The sequence below is a fragment of the Ailuropoda melanoleuca genome, chromosome 16 (assembly GCF_002007445.2).
Source record: "Ailuropoda melanoleuca isolate Jingjing chromosome 16, ASM200744v2, whole genome shotgun sequence".
NCBI classification, from domain to species: domain Eukaryota; kingdom Metazoa; phylum Chordata; class Mammalia; order Carnivora; family Ursidae; genus Ailuropoda; species Ailuropoda melanoleuca.
The window spans coordinates 40,518,788-40,539,500 of NC_048233.1; the positions used below are offsets into that span (position 1 = coordinate 40,518,788).

General features: G+C 39.9%; 1 protein-coding gene across 5 annotated transcripts in view; it reads left to right on the forward strand.

Moving 5' to 3' along the window:
• The first annotated feature begins 17,653 nt into the window (after positions 1-17,653).
• The window catches only part of DIP2B (disco interacting protein 2 homolog B), a 227,426-nt gene continuing 224,366 nt past the window's right edge, over positions 17,654-20,713 (forward strand). For 4 of the 5 annotated variants that reach the window (XM_034645524.1, XM_034645522.1, XM_034645523.1 and 1 more), the window contains exon 1: positions 17,654-17,898. In XM_034645524.1, coding sequence (XP_034501415.1) covers positions 17,799-17,898 — 100 coding nt within the window. In that variant the 5' untranslated portion in view covers positions 17,654-17,798. Of the gene's footprint in view, positions 17,899-17,927; positions 19,959-20,713 lie in introns of those variants that run through there. The other variant, XM_034645525.1, reaches the window with a different exon arrangement.

Sequence of the window (20,713 nt, forward strand, 5' to 3'; positions counted from 1 at the left end):
TGTGTAAATAGTTTGGGACTGTCCAGGTGAGCAGGATGTTTGCAGTTAAGAGATCGACAGAATAATGTGATAGGATGAATAATTCTCTCCCACAGAGATGTCCACAACCTAATCCCCAGAACCTATGGAAGTTACTTCATATAGTAAAAGGGATTTTGCAGCTGTGTTAAGGATCTTGAAATGGGGTGATCAACCTGGGTTATCGTGGTAAGTGCAATATAATCACAGAAGTAGTCATAAGGAGACAGAGTTAGTAGATGTGATGATGGAAGAAGAGTAAAGTGATGCACCCATGAGCCAAGAAATGCCAGCAGCCTCCAGAAGTTGGAAGAGGTGCAAGGAAAGGATTCCCTCCTGGATCCTCCAGAAGGAACCAGCCCAGGCAATACCTTGATTTTTGCCCTGTAAAACTCAGATTTCTGACCTCCAGAACTGTATGAGAATAAATGTGTTGTTATAAACCACTACATTGATGGTTATTTGTTACGGCAGCAATAGGGAACTAATCAGATGGAGAGAAAGGAACAGATAGCCACGATTTTAAGGAAATAGAATGAACAGGAATTGGTATCTGGTTAGATGTGAGAATGAGGGGGAAATTTTAAAATGCCTGTTAAGTAACCTGATATGTCATGAGTGACTAAACTTAGAAACAGGTTACGGAATGAGAGGAGGGCTGTAAGTACAGAATCCTGAAAAAACGTTAAAATTGGCACACACACACAATGCGTGTGTGTATATAATCAATACCCAAGTTTTGACAAAGATGGGAAATAACAGTTTTTATATACTGCTATGAGAGTATAGATTTACAAAACCATTTTGGAGAGCAGTTTGGCTGTATTTAGAGGAAGTGACAAGCACACATTGCAAAACCACGATTCCACTTCTGGGTTATATTCCGTGGGACAACTACTGGACTTCATTCATGGGCACTGCAAGAATCTTGCAGCTTTTTTTTTTTCCAAGCAATGTGAAGCTAAAAACAATGTCCATCAATATAATGTCCAATCAATTGTACTGTGTCTTATGATGGTATACTATACATCATTTAAAGTGAATGAACTGAAAACAGCTCTTATGTGTCAAAAGAGCAAGTTAGATTGGCATGTAGAGTTTGATACGTTTTTTACAGTCCTAAGTTTACTATATATTCTGGCTACATCTAATGAAAGTTATAAAAGTGTACTAATATGCTTGGGAATGATATCAGCCACAAGATGGTGATACCTTTTAAATAACCAGCTATGGGGAAGGAGGGGGGAGGCAGGTGGATAATAGGAATGGATGTATATAGGGCCTTTAGATGTATCTATAATGTCTTTAAAGTTCTGAAGCAGAAATAGGTGGTGAGATGGATTCGCAGATATAATTCTTTATACTTAGAAATGTTTTCAAATAAAAACAATTTTTAAAAGTATAAAGGAGGAAGAGGGAGTTCTCAAACGCTACTAGCATTAAATGTTCCAACAAGAGAAGTAAAGAAATTAAAGGAGAAAAGGTCGACATGTAGAGTGTTCAAGATATGCCACATAATGACTGAAGAGTCCATTGGCTTTGACAACTGGGCAGATACTGGTAAACATTACCAGACTCCTCTAATAGACTACGAATGGGACCCTGGATAATACAGGGTTGAAAAGAGGTTGGTAAGTAGATAGAGGAAAGTCAGTCGCCTATTTTAAATGTCCAGTGGTGGAGCTGGATCCAAGTGCATAATCACCCTAGCCCCTATCTCTCCATCTCTCCCTTCTTCCCTCTCCCTTTTCTCCCCCACTTTTCTCTCCCATGCCCAGTCTACTAGATGTGTGTTGGCTTCTTTCTCAAGTGGGCTTTCTCCATATGATAGGAAAGGTTGAACAGTAGCAGTTACATATTTACATGGTCCTTGCAGCCACTTCCAGATAAAGAATTCTCTCCCCCAGTGTCCAGATAGCAAATCTTTTCCACAACAGGACAAATCACCCTCAGGAGTTCTGGGCTTTTATGATCTCATAGCTTATGATCTCCAGAGATCAAGAGACATGATACTCCCAGCATCTATGTATCATTTAGGTATCTCTTATCTGTTATTGCTAAAACTGTATTTCCTTGATTTCTGCTGAGTTTAAATTTTTTTTCATGTTTATTTATTGCTTATTTGTTCATTAGGTTGTCATTTTTTGTTTACTGGTGGGGCTCTTCTTCATGTTCTGGATATTTCATTGTTAAATATATTGGAAATATATTCTTATCAGTAATTTTTAAGATTTTAACTTCTATATGGTCTCTTGTATTTTTAATCGTCTTTGAAGCCCTACCTATCAACCTTTTCTTGTATGACTTGCTTAGAAAAGCCTTCATTATCCTGAAGATTTTAAATATTTTTTCTTCTCTTTTCTTCTAATACTTAATAACTTTGCTTTTTAAATTTTAGCTTTTATACACATTCAGTTTATTTTGGTGCATTATGGAAGGGTTTAACTTATTTTTTCTGAATAGTCATCGGTTCAAAAACTATTTGCTAAATACTTGATATTTTCTCCCTTATTTGAGATTCTACTTTTATCATAAAGGAAATTCCCAGTTATGCATAAATCTGTTTCTTCAAAATTTATCAAATTCCTTTTATCCTATTCCTGAATTAATAACACCCCATTTTAAGTCCTGTAGCCTTTTAGTATATTTTGTTGTTTGAAAGGGCAAATTGCTTCTATGGTTGTTTTTGTCAAAATGTGTGGCTATTCTTGTGATTTTGTTTTCTGTAACATGAATTTTAGAATCAGGTAACAAATTTTGTTTAACATTCTATTGGAGTTTCTATGGATATTATATTGCACTTACAGGAAATTTTGGGAGAAGTGACTTTTTGGTTTTAAGGCTTGTAGCTTTTTAGTATGTTTTGATCTCTGTTTAGGCAAATACTCCTTTTAAATTTTTTACTTTTAACTTCTCTTCATTTCCCTTGAACATTTTATCTTCTACTGAAACTTTAGAATTAGCTTGTCAAGTTACAATTTAGAAAATTACAATAGGATTTTGATTAAAATTGCACTGATTTTTATAGATTAATTTTTGGAACATTGATGTATTTTTTCCATTTAGGTCTTTTTTTAGAACATTCAGTTAGCTTTTTCTTTATTTCTTGTTGGGTTTGTGCCTATATGTTTTTCTGTAACTGTGAATGGATTTTTTTTTCCAATTCACTGTTGCTCTAATACAAGAAAGTTATTTATTTTTATATGTTGACCTTAATCTTAAGCTACTTTAAAAATTTTTCATAGTAAGTCTGATAAAACTAGACTGTAAGCTCTATGAGAGGATGGACCTTATTCAAACACTGTATTCCCTACCACCCAGACAGTGCCTTACATGGTACATTAACTCAGTATGTTTGAATGAATGAATGAATGAATGAATGAATGAATGAATGAATGAATGAATTTATGGTATTTTAGTTGATTCTCTTGGACTTCTGGGTAGACAATATTTCTAATTTTTCAGCCATTATAATTATGAGATTTTTAGTAAAGATTGTTCTACAAGTTCATGTTTTTAAGTATCCTTTCTCTTACATATGCATCAATATTAGATAACATAGAAAAAGATAAAATTACAAAGCAATGGCCTTATGCAGAAATATTTCTCTGTGCTTAAAAATGTTTGGATGTGAGAAATTTTTAAATATATACAAAAATAGAATAGTATAATCAACCTGCATATTCTCATCACTCAACTTCTATTATGATCTTAGCCAATATTTCATATATACCTCTTTCTTCCCACCCCACCTTCCAATGGGCTGTTATGAAGCAAATCTCAGGTACCATTTCACCCATAAATATTTGAGTATGTTGTCCCCTTAAAAGTAGTCTTTTAATTACATAATCACAATGCCATTGCCATATGTAAAAATATAACAATCATTCCTTAATATGGATATGGATGAAAAATGATGTGATGTATATATACAATGGAATATTATTCAGCCATAAAAAATGAAACCTTGCCATTTGTAATGACATGGTTGGAGCTAGAGAGTATAAAGCTAAGCTAAATAAGTCATTTAGAGAGAGACAAATACCATCTGATTTCACACATATGTGGAATTTAAGAAACAAAACAAATGAGCAAAGGGGGGAAAAAGAGAGAGACAAATCAAAAAACAGACTCTTAATTGTAGAGAACAAACTGATGGTTACCAGAGAGGAGGGGCTTGAGGGGAAGGGCTAAATGAGTTATGGGGATTAAGCATTGCACTTGCCATGATGAGCACCAGGTGATTAAAAACTTAAAAAAAAAAAAACCCAATAAACCCTCTTATCTACAGACTACACTTCCATCTGTCTATTTTCTTGGTAATTCATTTATGGTCTGTGTTTAAATTGAACAAAAACAAAGCAGTGAGCATAGAGCCAAAGCTTTGGTCCTGTGGGACTTAGGGGCCAAGAACAGACATAATAGGCTATGAGTTTGGATCTAGCAGGGTAATGGGAACTAGAATTGTTTTTCATGAAGCAGAAAGCAAGGACAAGTCTCATTGCTTGAGACTGGGTGCTGACCCAGGTATGAACAATGGTTTAAAAAAAAGAGCTCCTGCCACCTGAGGAGAAGGCTTCAATGAAGCTGTCAGCATGAGAAATTGGAAAGAAGTGTTGACGAGCATGTGGAGAAAAAAGAGCCCTCATGTACTGTTTGTGGGAATGTAAATTGGTACAGCCAATGTAGAAAACAGTATGGAGATTCTTCAAAAAATTAAAAATAGAAATACATGATCCAATAATTCCACTACTGGCTGTTTACCTAAAAACCCCTCAAAAACACTAATTCAAAAAGATTTATGCACCTTTATGTTTATTGCTGCATTATCTATAATAGCCAAAGTATAGAAGTAACCCAAGTACTCATCAATATATGAATGGATAAAGAAGATGTAGTATATATATACAATGGAATGTTAGCCATAAAAAATGATGAGATCATGCCATTAGAAACAATATGGATGTGACCTAGCAAGGACTGTGGAACCATGTATAGCATGGAACCATGTATAGCATGTGGCACCATATATTGCAAGTGGAACCACCCAAATATGATGCTGGTAAATGAATTGATCTACAAATGTGGTTATGGCAAAATCAACAAGAAGTGAATTGCCCTGAAGGTTAACACAACTGACTGCTGAATTTCTTGGTAAATATTCCCTGATCTGCTTGGAAGATCTGATTCACAAGATCTATACTGTTGGAAAACATTTCAAAGAAGGAAACAACTTCTTTATGGTCCTTCAAATTATCTTTTCCATGAGGAGGAATAAAGAAAAACCACCCATTTTGTAGAAGGTGGAGTTGCTGGCAACAGGGAAGACCAAATCAATAGGCTTATTAGAAGGATGGACTATGGTATCTACCATGACTATTTTTGTAATCTGGTCAATTAATAAATGACTACTTTCAATTTGAAAAAAAAAGAAACCAAACTAACCATGGGGGAAGAGAGGACAGTCTAATTTCCAGAGTCGCCATACCATATGTCCAGTTTTCAGCAATTATAGGACATTTAAAGAAATAGGAAAGTCAAACCCATACAAGGAGAAGAAACAATAAATAGATTGTCCCAGAGGAAGTCCAGATATTGAACTTACTAGACAAAGACTTTAAATCAGGTATTATAAATATGTTCAAAAAACCAAAGGAAACCATTTCTAAATAATTAAAGAACAGTATGAGAATGATCTCTGACCAAAGAGAGAATATCATTAAAGATATGTAAATAATAATAAAGAATCAAAAAGAATTCTGGAGTTGGAAAGTACAGAAACTGAAATGTAAAGATCACTAAAAGGACTAGTGGAGGGCTCAACCTCATATTTGAACTGGCAGAAGAAAGAATCACTAAACTTGAAACTAGGTCAATTGAAATTATCCAGTTTGAGGAGCAAAAAGAAAAATCAATAAAAATGAACAGAACCTTAGAGAAAAATGGGACACCATGAAGTATGCAAACATGTACCTAATGGGAGTCCAAGAAGGAGAGGAGATAGTGAAAGGAAGAGAAGGAACATTTGAATAAATAATGCCTAAAAAAACATTAATCTGCACATTAAAGAAGTTCGATGAACTCCAAGAAAGAAAAATTCAAAGAGATCCACATTTAGACACATAGTAGTTAAAATGCCAAAAGAAAAAGAGAACCCTGAAAGCAGCATGAAAAAAAGCAACACATTATGTACAAGGGGTCCTCAATAAAATTAACAGCTGACTTCTCATCAAAAACCATGGAGGCCAGAAGGCAGTAGAATAACATTTAAAGTGCTAAAAGAAAAAGCACCAGTCACCAAGAATTCTATATCCAGCAAAACTATCCTTCAAAAACTGAAGGAGCAATCAAGACAGTCCTACATAAACAAGAAGTAAATTTTTTGTTTGCTCTACAAGAAATGAATGTCATTGTGTTGAGACAAAAGATCACCAGACAGTAACTTGAACCCACATGAATAAATAAGGAGCACTGGTAAGGTAACTGCAGTATAAATACATTATGAATGTGTTTTTATTTGTAATTCTTCTATCCAATTTAAAATATAACAGCATAAGGGTGTCTGTCTGGCTTAGTCAGTAGAACATGCAACTCTTGATCTAAGGGTCATGAGTTCAAGCCCCACATTGGGCAGAGAGCTTACTTTAAAAAAAAATAATAAAATAAATCATAACTGCATAGGGGCGCCTGGGTGGCTCAGTTGGTTTTGGTTAGGCATCTGCCTTTGGCTCAGGTCATGATCCCAGGGTCCTGAGATCAAGTCCTGCATCAGGCTCCTTGCTCAGCACGGAGTCTGCTTCTCCCTCTACCTCTGCCTGCTGCTCCCCCTGCTTGTGCTCTCTCTCTCTCAAAATAAATAAATAAAATCTTCAATATAACTGCATTAAGCAATTATAAGAGTGTGTGGATGATTAATGGATTTATACTGTATTAAGATGTAATTTGTATAATGATAATAGCACAAAGGAGGATTAGGGAATAGAGCTATATCGAAAGTAAATTGGTATTAATACAAATTGGACCACTTTATTTATTTATTTTTAAAGATTTTATTTATTTATTTGACAGAGAGAGAGACAGCCAATGAGAGAGGGAACACAAGCAGGGGGAGTGGGAGAGAAAGAAGCAGGCTCCTAGCAGAAAAGCCTGATGTGGGGCTCGATCCCAGAATGCTGGGATCACGCCCTGAGCCAAAGGCAGACACTTAACGACTAAGCCACCCAGGTGCCCCAAATTAGACCACTTTAAATTGTCAGTTGTAGTCCCCAGGGCAACAACTAAGAAAGCAAAATGACGAGAGAAGTAAACTAGTATTCTAAGAAATATCCAGCACAAAAGACAGCTGTAAGGGAGGAATAGAAAAAAAAAATGACGAATAGAAAGTAAGTAGGAAAATGACATTAAATGTAAATGGAGTAAACACCCCCACCAAAGGGCAGAGAGTGGCAGAATGGGTTAAAAAAACCCCACAATCTAACTATATGCTGTCTATAAGAGGCACAATTTATATTCAAATGCACGACTAGGTGGAAATCAAAAGGATGGAAAAAGATATAGCATATAAACAATAGCCAAAAAAGAATTGGAATGGCTATATACTACCAGGCAAAATAGTCTGAAAATGAAATGAATAAAAACTCAAAATATGAAAAATTTTGATCGGACACAATGGGAAGAACTACTGAAAAAAAATTACTATATGAAGAATACCTATCCAGTATGCAGAAAAGAGTCAAAGAGATACAAAAAAACTTGAAAGAGCAGTAAGAGACATAAAGGATAGATTGAGAGGCTCCAAAACATACCTAGAATAATTTCCAGAAGAATCAATGGAAGGAAACGGCAAAGAGACAACTTATTTTTTTTTTAAGGATTTTATTTCTTGGGGTGCCTGGGTGGCGCAGTCGTTAGGCGTCTGCTTTTGGCTCAGGGCGTGATCCCAGCATTCTGGGATCGAGCCCCACATCAGGTTCCTCCGCAAGGTGCCTGCTTCTTCCTCTCCCACTCCCCCTGCTTGTGTTCCCTCTCTCGCTGGCTGTCTCTGTCAAATAAATAAATAAATAAAATCTTTAAAAAAAAAGATTTTATTTCTTTATTTGAGAGAAAGCGAGAGCAGGCAAGAGAGAGAGCATGAGTGGGGGGAGGGGCAGAGTGAATGGGACAAGCAGACTCCCCACCAAAAAGGGAGCCTGACTCAACAATCGATCCTAGGACCCCAGGCTCATGACCTGAGCCAAAGGCAGATGCCCAACCAACTGAGCCACCCAGGTGCCCCAAGAGACAACTTTTTAGGAGAAAATAACAGAGTTTTTGCTGAGTATTGAAGAAAACAATGACTCTTAATACACTCTGAAAACTATGCAAGGATAAAATAAACTAAATAGATACCTAGCCAGTTCGTATTGAAACTATAAAACATTAGGAATAAAGAGAAAATCTTAAAATCTTCCAGAAAAAAAAAAGATTACCTAAAAATAGGAATACCTCCTGATAGCAGACTTCTTATCAACAACAACTCTACTTGCCACAAGACAATGAAGTAATCCTCAAAACGCCGATGAAAAATGACTCTCAACCCAGAATTTTATACCCAAGTAAGCTATCTTTTAGGAGTAAGGCAAAATATAAACAAACAAACAAATATTCAGACACTAAAGAGCAAGGGAATTTTCTTCCTATATACCTTCACTAACAGAACTATTAAGGATGTGCATCAGCAAGAAAACTGAAGCCTGGAGAAAAGACATGAGATACAAGAAATAATGTTAAGTACAGAAATCAGTAAAATATCAGCAAAATTTAACTCGGTTATGCTTTTTAAATGTTTGTATTTAAATAAAGCTAAAATTCATGTCTTCTGCCCATTTCTTTGCTGGGTTATTTGTTTTTTGAATGTTGAATTTGGTAAGTTCTTTTTTTTTTTTTTAAGATTTTATTTATTTATTTGACAGAGACAGCCAGCGAGAGAGGGAACACAAGCAGGGGGAGTGGGAGAGGAAGAAGCAGGCTCCCAGCAGAGGAGCCTGATGTGGGGCTCGATCCCAGAATGCTGGGATCACACCCTGAGCTGAAAGCAGACGTTTAACTGCTGCGCCACCCAGGCGCCCCTGAATTTGATAAGTTCTTTATAGATTTTGGATACTAACCCTTTATCAGATATGTCATTTGCAAATATCTTCTCTCATTCAGACGGCACCTTTTAGTTTTGTTGACTGTTTCTTTTGCTGTACAAAAGCTTTTTATCTTGATTAAGTCCCAATAGTTCATTTTTGCTTTTGTTTGCCTTGCCTCTGGTGACTTGTTTTGCTGTGGCTGAGGTCAAAGAGGTTGCTGCCTGTGTTCTCCTCTAGGATTTTGATAGATTCTTGTCTCACATTTAGGTCTTTCATCCATTTTGAATTTATTTTTGTGTATGAGGTAAGGAAGTGGTCCAACAGACATTTTTCCAAAGACGACATCCAGATGGCTAACAGACATATGAGAAGATGCTCAGCATCACTCATCATCGGGGAAACACAAATCCAAACCACAGTGAGATACCACCTTGCACCGGTCAGAATGGCGAAAATTAACAAACACAGGAAACAACAGATATTGGTGAGGATGTGAAGAAAGGGGAACCCTCTTACACTTTCGGTAGGAATGCAATCTGGTACAGCCACTCCGGAAAACAGTACAGAGGTTCCTCAAAAGTTAAAAATAGAACTACCCTACCACCAAGCCATGGCACTACTAGGTATTTATCCAAAGAATACAAAAAAGTGATTCAAAGGGGTACATGCACAGCATTATCAACAATAGCCAAACTCTGAAAAGAGCCCAAGCATCCATTGACTGATGAATGGATAAAGATGTGGTATATATATATACAATGGAATATTACTCAGCCATCAAAAAGAATGAAATCTTGCCATTTGCAATGACGTGGATGGAGCTAGAGTATATTATGCTAAGTGAAATAAGTCAGTCAGAGAAAGACAAATACCACGATTTCACTCATATGTGCAATTTAGGAAACAAAACAGATGAATATATAGGAAGGGGGGAAAAAAGAAAAAGGAAAGCAAACCACAAGAGACTCTTAACAATAGAGAACAAACTGAGGTTTGATGGAGGGAGGTGGGTGGGGATGGGCTAAATGGGTGATGGGGATTAAGGAGGGCACTTGTTACAATGAGTACTGGGTGTTACATGTAAGTGATGAGTCACTAAATTCTACTCCTGAAACCAATATTCCACTATATGTTAACTAAGTAGAATTTGAATAAAAATTTGGAAGAAAAAATAAAGCTAAAATTAAAATTCTAGATAGTAACAAACTAATGAGGATGGAGATTAATCAAATAGTTAAAACTAGTTTGGATACTTGTGTTCAAGAGAAAATTCTAATTGTTAGATCGTTTTAAATAGTCACAAAAAGAATAGCAATACGATCTGTAGCTCCCAAACGAGCAGAATAAACTAGAGAGGTATCCAACACTTTATTAATTCAGCAATAGGAAGACAAGACAAGACAAAGATTTACAAATAGAAAACATTCAATAAGAAGGAAGAAATAGATCTTAATATGTCAGTAATCGTATTAAATATAAATGCATTTACTTTGTTAGGCACACACACAAAGAGGGAGGAAGGCAAAAAGGTTGGAAATAAAGTAATGAAAAAATGTATTACAGTAATACTAATTTTAAAAGGGCCGATATAATAATATTAGGATAAAAAGAATTAAAATGAAAAGAACATTAGAGATAAATTATTATCTATGACAATACAAGGAATAGTCTAGTAAAAAGGTGGAATAATTTGATGGAGGTGTCCATCAAAAAAACACGTCATGAATTCATTTGCACCTAATCATAAATTTCAAAATGATTAACTAAAAACCAAAAACACCATACACAATAAAAAGCTCAAAATGGATTAAAGATCTAAATGTGAGACCCAAAACCATAAAACTCCTAAAAGAAAACATAAGTAGTAATCTCTTGGACATCACCCTTAGCAACATATTTATGGCAAGGGAAACAAAAGCAAAAATAAACTATTTGCACTACATCAAAATAAAAAACGTTTGCACAGCAAGGAAAGCCATCAACAAATTAGAAGGGCAATCTAGTGAATGTGAGAAGATATTTGCAAATGATATATTTGATAAGAGGTTAATATCCAAAATATATAAAGAACTTATGAAACTCTACACCCCCAAAAACAAATAATCCAATTAAAATATGGGCAGAGAACCTAAATAGAAGGTTTTTCAAAGAAGACGTACGGATGGCCAACAGACACATGAGAAGATACTCAACATCACTCAGCATCAGGGAAACACATCAAGACCACAACGAAATATCACCTCACATCTGTCAGAATGGCTAAAATCAAAATGACAAGAAATAAGTGTTGGGGAGGTTGTGGAGGAAAGGAAACCTTCATGCATTGTTGGTAGGGATGCAAATTGGTGCAGCCGCTGTGGAAAACAATACGGAATTTCCTGAAAAAATTAAAAATAGAAATACCATATGATCCAGTGATTGCACTACTGGGTTTTTACCCCCCCAAATGAAAACACTAATTTAAAAAGATATATGCGCTCCTATGTTTATTGCTTCATTATTCATAATAGCCAAGATATGGAAGCAACGCAAGTGTCCATCGATAGATGAATAAAGAAGGAATAATATATACGTATATGTATATAAAAGCAGCCGTAAAAGAGCATGACATCGTGCCATTTGCAACAACGTGCATGAATGTAGAGGGTATTACGCTAAGTGAAATAAGCCAGACTGAGAAAGACAAATACCATACGATTTCACTCATCTATGGAATCTAAAAAAAAAAAAAAAGGGAACTCTCATATATTTCTGTGGCAGTGTTAGCTGCTACAAATTTGGAAAGCCATTTGGCTGTGTAGACAGGTCAAGGGGATCAAAGGCAAAGACCTAGGTACATATAACAAATTCTCAAATATGTAATCAGAAAGATATACAAAAGAATATTCTTTTTTTTTAAGATTTTATTTATCTGTCAGAGAGAGAGAGCACAAGTAAGGGGAGCAGCAGGCAGAGGGAGAAGCAGGCTCCCCGCTGAGCAGGGAGCCTGATGTGGGACTCGATCCTAGGACCCTGAGATCATGACCCGAGCCGAAGGCAGAAGCTTAACTGACTGACAGGCGCCCTGAGATGCCTTTTCTTTTAAAGCACACCTCAGGGGGTGCCTGGGTGGCACAGCGGTTAAGCGTCTGCCTTCTGCTCAGGGTGTGATCCTGGCATTACGGGATCGAGCCCCACATCAGGCTCCTGTGCTATGAGACTGCTTCTTCCTCTCTCACTCCCCCTGCTTGTGTTCCCTCTCTCCCTGGCTGTCTCTATCTCTGTCAAATAAATAAATAAAATCTTAAAAAAATAAATAAAGCACACCTCAGCCTTCCCCAGCGACATGTCACAACACAGGAAGATAACCCTTTTCTTAATATTTTTCTAAACCCTCCTAAGTTGAAGAGAGTCTACTGTATGTTTCTGCTGTTTTCCCAGTGGTTTCATATGGACTCAAGAACATAAAAATCTCCATGTTAATCATGAGATGTTGGTTCATCTCACAGAACCCGTTCCTTCATGGAATGCCTTCCAGTTTCTACAGGGCTTTATTTTATAGTTTCAATTATAGGTAGGTTTTATGTCACCTAAATGTTCCCAGTATTCAGTTTAGGTGTACAAGGGAGAGCCTATTAACATGAATGCAAAAATTCTGTTGCTTCTGCCAACAGGTGAGAGACTCCCAGACAGGATCCTTTTCCTGTTCTTCACCCAACTCAGGGACGTTTGGGTGTTCCCAGGAGGTAGACCGCAAGTCACTACAGGTTGCTGCTTTCTGCCACCACCTTCAGGACTCAGTGGCTGTCCCTCTGTTCCAAGCTTTTGTTTGCCAGCCTTGCCACTGCCACTCTCTTCTGAGGGTATAATTATCCAAGAACCCAGCAGAGTTCTCAGGATTCTTTCAGATGTCTCCCTTTTCAGGGAGGAATATCGTTCCCAGAATTGTCCCCTGACCCCTAGCTGACTTCCATCCAGGCCCCTTGGCCAGGATAGGGTGATATGTTAATAACCTAGCAGTAAGGAAGGATGAGTATCTGGCATTTTCAGCCCCTACGGTGGTAGGTGGGCTCTCCAGACAAAGTAGAAAGGAGGGGAAATGTACCTTGGGTAGACAGCTCACAGCCTCTGCCAGAGCCCACTCATTTGTGGCACTTTTATTACATTATACACAATTCAAAATGTGTATAGTTCAATCCAACAAGAGGATAGAACAATTATAAATATGCAGCCAACACTGGAGCACCTAAGTACAGAACGAAAATATTAATAGACATAAAGAGAGGAACTGATGATAATACAATAATAATAATAGGGGACTTGAACACCGCACTTATGTCCGTGGATATCTCATCCAGGCAGGGAATCAATAAAGAAACAGTGTCTTTGAATGACACACTAGACCACAAACCTGTATAATTCGCTCACATGAAATTTCATTCCCTTCCTCTAAGGAAGACAACCCCAGTATCAGGCAGCTACTTCCTCTAGCTCCATGTCCAGACCTCTAGGACTATGTAATCTTCTTCATGTCTGGAGAAAATTCCTCACAGACCAGCAACTGGAGCTGTAACTGTCTCCAACACATCCAACAGACCACTGGTTCTCCAAGTGTGGTCCTCACACCAGCAGCAGCACTGTCATCATAGAATGTGGTAGAAATGTCAATCATTGGGCCACATCCCAAACCTACGGAATCAGAAACTCTGGGTTGGATGTCACAATTTGTGTTTTAGAAGCTCTCCCTGCGATTCTGACGTATGCTCAAGTTTGAGAACTACTGCAACAAACAATGCCAGACAACGAATTTAAGTACAATAATGCCTCCATTCAGAAAAGAAAATATGCAGCAGACGCTGTTCCTGAGCACATATCATACCTGTTTTTATCATTTTTTGCTGTGTAACAAACCAACAAATCTTAGTAGTTTAAAATGGCAGCCATTTTTTGCCCAGGGCATTGGCCATTTGAGCTGGGTTCAGCAGGACTCAGTCATGGACTTGCAATCAACAGCAATCTATGGCCTCACTCATATACCTTGCGGCAGGCTGGGTTTTGCCTAGAGCTGTGAGGGTAGCTGGGCCATGTCTCTCATCTAGCAGTCCAGCTCCTGCTCATTCACAAGGCAGTGGTCTCAAAAGCAGAAAGAGAGGGGGCAAACCAAATCCACAAGGACTTTTCAAGTCTGTAGGTCATACTTTCTATTGTCTCATTAGCCAAAGCAAGTCATATGATCGAACCCAATGTATGCGAGGGATTTACCTAAGGATAGTGAATACAGTGAGGGTAAAAAGGGTTACTGCAGCCCTTTTTGCAAACAATGTACCATGCTGTCTGACAGGACTAGTGAGGATGCCCAACCCTGGCAAATGGAGTGAATGTGTTAGTCAGTCTGGCAGCCTCTGGTTCTAATCTCTGAAAATGTCTTAGTTATCCATTGTCTTACACGGGCATACCTAATATGGGCATTGAGTATATATATGCCCTTCCGGGCCGAACTTTGGCAGCCATTTTCCTGTTGGTAGGAGTTGGAAGTTTAGGGACTGCTTTTAGTGTTGAATAATTAGTGGCAGCTAAAACCAAGTTTGGAATATCTTTGGCAATACATATGCTGCAAAAATTTAGTGGAGTTCTGGACTGTTGAATCCAGTCAATTCCACGTGCTAATAAAGCAGGTGAAGATCTGGACCTGCGCAGAACAACCCGGTAGCCACTAGTGTAGTTACAGAACACTTGAAATATCGCTAGTCTGAATGGAGATGTGCTGTTTCTTTTAACTTTTTAATGTGGTAGAATTTAGCATTGCACAAGTGGCTCACGCTGTGTTTCCTATTAGATAGCGCTGGTCAGTCGTTAAGCCCGAGAATTTCAGCCTCATAGCTCTTATTGCTATACTCGGCAAATACCCCTTCTCCTTTAGTTTAAAGATCTGTTCCTTGAGACAATTTGAAATTAATGACCTGGGGGGGGGGTGGAATACCACCCTTAATGTAATCTTTCCTGCTAGGTTTATTGTATTCATTACTAAATTGACCTCGTTCATCTGACAAAGACTGTTTAATGAAAGGTCTTGAGATCCTTCGGAGATCTGGGGCCTCGATCTTTTCAATTTTATCACTGCTAAATCTCTTGCTTCTGTTTACCTCAATTTAATTTTGGAGACCTTGGCTTCCCCCAGTCAACAAAGCTCCACCCTGTAATCCCCGTCAATTTGGATTGTAGCCAGAACAGCATCTTCGTAAAGCCCAACTTCCCCACCTGCTGTTGGTTATCTCTTGTGTGAATTTACTGAAAGCCATACCAAGTAGTCCACTCACTCCCTAAATCTCGAATTCTTCCACTTATTTCCCTAGCAAAACAGCTCCAGTTTACATGTGATCTGTGTCATAATAGTTTACTAGACATTTTGCAACTGTACCCAGTCATTTCACGTTTTTGCTCACTTGTAATACTCCCTTTTTTGGTAATAAACTGAGCATCAGATGGGAAGGTGTGGGCAGTAGATAGCAGAATATTAAACTAAAACAGGTTTAAACCTATTTTCTCATACAAGAAGGATAAGCCCAATATAGGTGGTTCCAGACGAGATCGGGCGTGTTCAGGGTGGTATGGCTGTCCAATATAGGTGGTTCCAGAATTTATTTTAGCAGAACAATTCTGTCAAGTTCTAGGTGATGTCTCTGTACTTCTCTTAGCTTTCCCCTGTGGTTGCAGGATGACTACTCATGCCCTAAACTGGACAACATCCAAAGACAGGAAGGAAGTGAAGGGGCATTTTCTCCTTGTGCATCTCTCTCATCAGAAAAGAAAATCCTCTACAAATATTTCCCCTCCAGGAGTTCCCCCAGTGGGTCACATACATGCCAAGGAGCTCAGAAAGGTGTGTATTTGGCATATGCAGCCTCAATAGGGCTGGTGTACTCTAGTGACAAGGATAAAAGGGGGTAAGGGCTACTGGGAGGGTAAATAAGAACACCTTCTAAGATCCTTCTTATGGGAGTCTGTTGTTGTGTGACAAACCTCCCCGAGCTTAGAGGCATAAAGGATGACCATTTTATTATGTTCACAGGAATTTGGACAGGGCACGAGAAGGATGGGTTGTCTGCTCCACATTGTTTGGGACCTCAGCTGGGAAGACTCAAATGTTTGGGGCCTGGAGTCATCTGGAGGCTTCCTAGGCTAGGATGACTGAAAGGCTGGCTGAGCTGGGGCGGTTGGGCAGAGCACCTCACATAGTCTTCCATGTGGCCAGCTCCCTGCATGGCTGCTGGGTTCTCAGAGTGCGCTGGAAGGGAGGGTCCTCAGCGGGGTTCTCTGGGGAAGGAGAATTCTAAGAACCAGGGGAAGCTGAATGGCCTTCTAGGACCTAACCTCTGAAGTTACATAGTATCACTTGGGCCATATTTTATTGGTCAAAGCAATGAGAAGCCTATCCAGATTCAGGTAAGGCGACAGGAACTTCACTTTTTGATGGGAGCAATATCAACATATTCGCAGCCTTTAAAAAACCCCCTGCAACAGTCCTCATGTAAACCAGAGGACGTATATATACTTCCAAGATTCTCCTTACACTGTTGCAGTTAAAAGGAAATTTCAGCCTACCCCTCAATCAACCACGACATCAATTTCTTTTTTTCAAGCTGAAATTCTTTTCTTAACTAAAAAATAATTTTCCTTTCAGCTCCTAACTGGTATACTACTGTCTAGAAACTCCTATTAGTGAATAGATGTTGAGGCCTTTTCTCTTGAAAGACCAATTTTGGATCAGCATAGAATGGAAGTGAAAACACTGAAATCCCTCAAACTGTGAAAGGGAGCTTTGGCATAAAAAAAAATAACAGAAAGAATATGAACAACTATTTAAAGCATCTGCCCCAGTACTTCCTGGTAAAAATACACAAATGTTTGCAAAGATCCTCCTTATATTGAATTAAAATATTAACATTTCTGGAACACCTATTAATTTATACATTGAAGAGGATAAAACCGATATCAAGAAGACTAAGTTCCCCACTTGCAAGTACTTAGAATTCTAAGTAGGAGGAAGGAGATTCTCCCTCCATTGCCTTAAATGCTAGAACCGAAACAGAAACGGAGAGCTCCCGGCAAGTGGGACTAGGAAAACCCCGTGAAAGAAATGGTCTGTGATGTAATAATAAAAATAAAAATAAAAATAAATCAATCGGTCAAAAAAAAAAGTGGCCTGATTTCAGGTCCTCATAAATGGGTAGTCAATTCGGGGAAAAAGGAGGAGGGGAAGAGACAAAGGCATACACACGAAGAGAACTGGAAAAAGTGAGGCTTGGGTCCCCTGAAAACTCCTTGCTCATGAGCTTGTAAAAGGTAAACGCTACATGCGTCCACGCAGTCAACACCTCAAGCTCGTTTCGCCTAGGGGAGCTCGGGGCGGCCGGTTGGGCTCATCGTCTCGGGAGATCCCCAGTAGAGGGCGCCGTAAGCTCGCGAGTACTCGAGCTGACTCGGCGGCGGAGGCGGTGCGTCCTCGGCCCGGGGGCGGGGCCGCCACGCTCACGTGACTCTCGCTCATGGCGGCGGCGGCGGCGGCGGCGGCAGCGGCGGCGCTCGGCGGCCGGAGCCGGATCCTGTAGCCGGGGTGTGGGCCCGAGTCAGTCCGTCTCTCCTTCGGCCCCCTCTCTCGTCTTCCGGAGTGTGGCTGGCGGAGCCCGGATGGCGGAGCGAGGCCTGGAGCCCGCGCCGGCCGCGGTGGCGGCGCTGCCGCCCGAAGTGCGGGCGCAGCTGGCGGAGCTGGAGCTGGAGCTCTCGGAGGGTAGGAGCGGGGCGGGGGAGCGAGCGCCCGGGCGCCGCTGCGGATCGCCGCGACAGGGAGAGCAGGTCCCCGCCGCGCGCCCTGCTGGCCGTGCGGGCGAGACGGGAGGAGGGTGCCGGAAATCTGGCCCGTGCTCTGAAGGGTCGTCTTCTCTGCTCTCGCACCCCATGAAGTGGGTTTCCCGTGGCGTTCATTGTGTTCTCTGGGAAGGGGTTAAGCAGGGGCTTGGGGGAGAAGTCCTCCCCGGGCCCGGGCTGTTTCTGCACTCCCTGCCCCTCAAAACCCGAGACAAAGCTGCGCCCTCGCGCTCCTGCCCGGGCGTCTGGGCACGGTGGGGGTGGGGGGGTTGAGGCTGCGAGCAGGGTGGCTGACAGCTTTCTCCTGTCCTCCTCTACCCTTTTCGAGGGGAGGGCCCCACGCCTGGTTCAGCTCCCCTCCCCCCCTTCAGAAAAAGAGAAAGATACATGGGAAATCCGCAGCATTTCTTCTTCCTCCTCCTTTAACAATACGAGATGCCTCCCCAGTGACAGGAGTGAGCGAGAAGCAGGGTGGGCCATTGAGGGTCCTAGGGAGATTAGAAGCAGTGGCATTAACCCAGAGAGACACACACTGTGCTGCTTTCAGATCACCTTTGTCATAAGCGTTTTTTCCTGGTGCCTGTATTCGGGGCGAATTTTCCGCATCTGATCACCTTTTGGAGTCTTTCAAGAGAGGAGGGTGGCTACCGGTTACATGCAAATCCTGGCCAGCATCCTCTTTCTTTTGACAATGGATTGGTACAAGGAGGGTTGGGGATCTGAAAATTAAAAAGAATGGAATAAATCAAGCCTCTGTTACTAGAGAAGTCCCTTGGACAACAATGAGAGAAACGTTGCTCTGTTGTGGGCATGTGATCGGGCTTCTTGTGCAGTTGTGATCAGTTCTCCATAAAGTTCCTGTTTTTATCACTGGCTGACTCTGAGACAAAGCAGCATTTTCTACAAGCTTGATGTCAGTACTGTGGCGGTGTCCCCAGAGTTGCATATTTTTACTGAGTTCCTTGCCAAAGGCCCTCTTTGCTAGCATTTTCCAAGTGGATTAAATATTGTTGATTGGAAGAGACGAATGTGACAAGTTCCCAGGAGAGTTCAGACTTTTTGTTTACTTACAGAGGCATTCTCTCCCCCATCCCCCCTTAATCCTTTACAATGAAAAACCAGAAGTAGATTTGAGTGTTATAAATCCTGTTGGGCATACAAGGAAATAATTATTTTTAATAACCCTGTTAGGTTTTCCCAATGTATAGGGAGGTGCTGTTTTCATTTGCACTTAATTACCAACATATTATTTTTCAATTAATCAGTTGGGAAGTTATTTTTTGGCCCATCCCCAGAACCAGTGGTGGTGGATGGGGTTGGTTTCTGTGACGTATTTAGAGCATTACCATGGGTCCTGTCTCTCAAGATAACCTCATTCTTCTCCTATACTAAAACATTGTCATTAAATCTGTAATGACTTCCATTCAAATCTGACTTTTAAAACAGTTACTCTGTAGTAACAAATCAGCTATATTTGATTAGCCAGCAAGAGAGAGGTTTGGCTGGATGTTTGTGTCAGAACGAGATTAAAAATAGGAGTTGATTGCTTTTACACAGAGGGAAATCCTGGAAGCTCCTTATTCTTGCTATATCGGCTTCCAGCTGATTATTGTTTACTTCTCTGAGTGTTTCTAGAAATGATTCTGAGGAACTGTTTCTAGGACTCACACTGATTAGCTCACCTTTCTCTCCTTTAGAAAGGTGTGAAACTCCTGCAAACTGTGGGTGTCAGGGCTGCAGCATCATTAAGGACAAATGCGTGTGGTTTGCTTTCCCATGCAGGATTGCTTTGGTTGACATACACTTAGTTTGATTTAGTTTCTTACAGATTTATACAGTGTTGTCCCGTATTTCATCTCTTTTAGCAATGGACAACTGGAAGAAATGCAGTTGAAAAATCTTGGGCCTGCAGTGTCAGCATCTCGGCCATCTGTCTTTTTCTCTTGCTTAAAAATAAAGTACGGAGGATGCTTGACTGGAGAAGTAGGTAGACATTTTTAGGAATTCAAGTGAAGTTAAAACAACCCACTAAGCCCCAGATCTCCGGTGTGGTGTTATTTGTGATGTCTGTAGTATATTTTGAATGAATCTTTGCTTGCTTGTTGGTTTATTGTGCATTTTCTCCACAGCTGCTGTTTGGACAAAAGTACTTTTTTTCTTTTCCAAAAACAAATGTACTTTTAACTCTGTTAAAAGGGTTGCTGGGTTGCTGGCTTTGGTGTACTCATTCCTTGATTTTATTCATTTTTTTTTTTTCACGCAGGCCGTAGTTGGTCCTAATTATAGTGATAGGCTGAGCTGTGTACTGTTAAAGAAATGTCTTTGTGCTTGTCTGTATTTTCAGCTGCAGGCTTTGGTCATAGCTCGGCACCTCTGTGCTGAGCTGCCCGTTTGTGCCTCTGTGGGCTGTTTGCCACAGAGCGCGTGGCGGAGCCCAAGGCTGTGTCTGGTAATTCAGGCGGGTCACCACGGACTTGGTGGTGAAAGCTCCTGTTTTTGCACCAAAAGAATAGGCTTCAGCTGTCCAGAGAATCACTCAGAGTAGAAGTTACACGTAATCCTGAGCTCTTCTGTAGATAACTTGAATAGGTAGGAGGTTTCTAAAAGTATTCCTGTGGTGGATATTTTTTCAGGATCCCCATGTATTATTGTATTACTATTATTATATCTGATGTATGTTTGACAGTAAACTCTGGTGTCACTTTATTCACATGTTTTACTCAAGTGTATGCATGTTA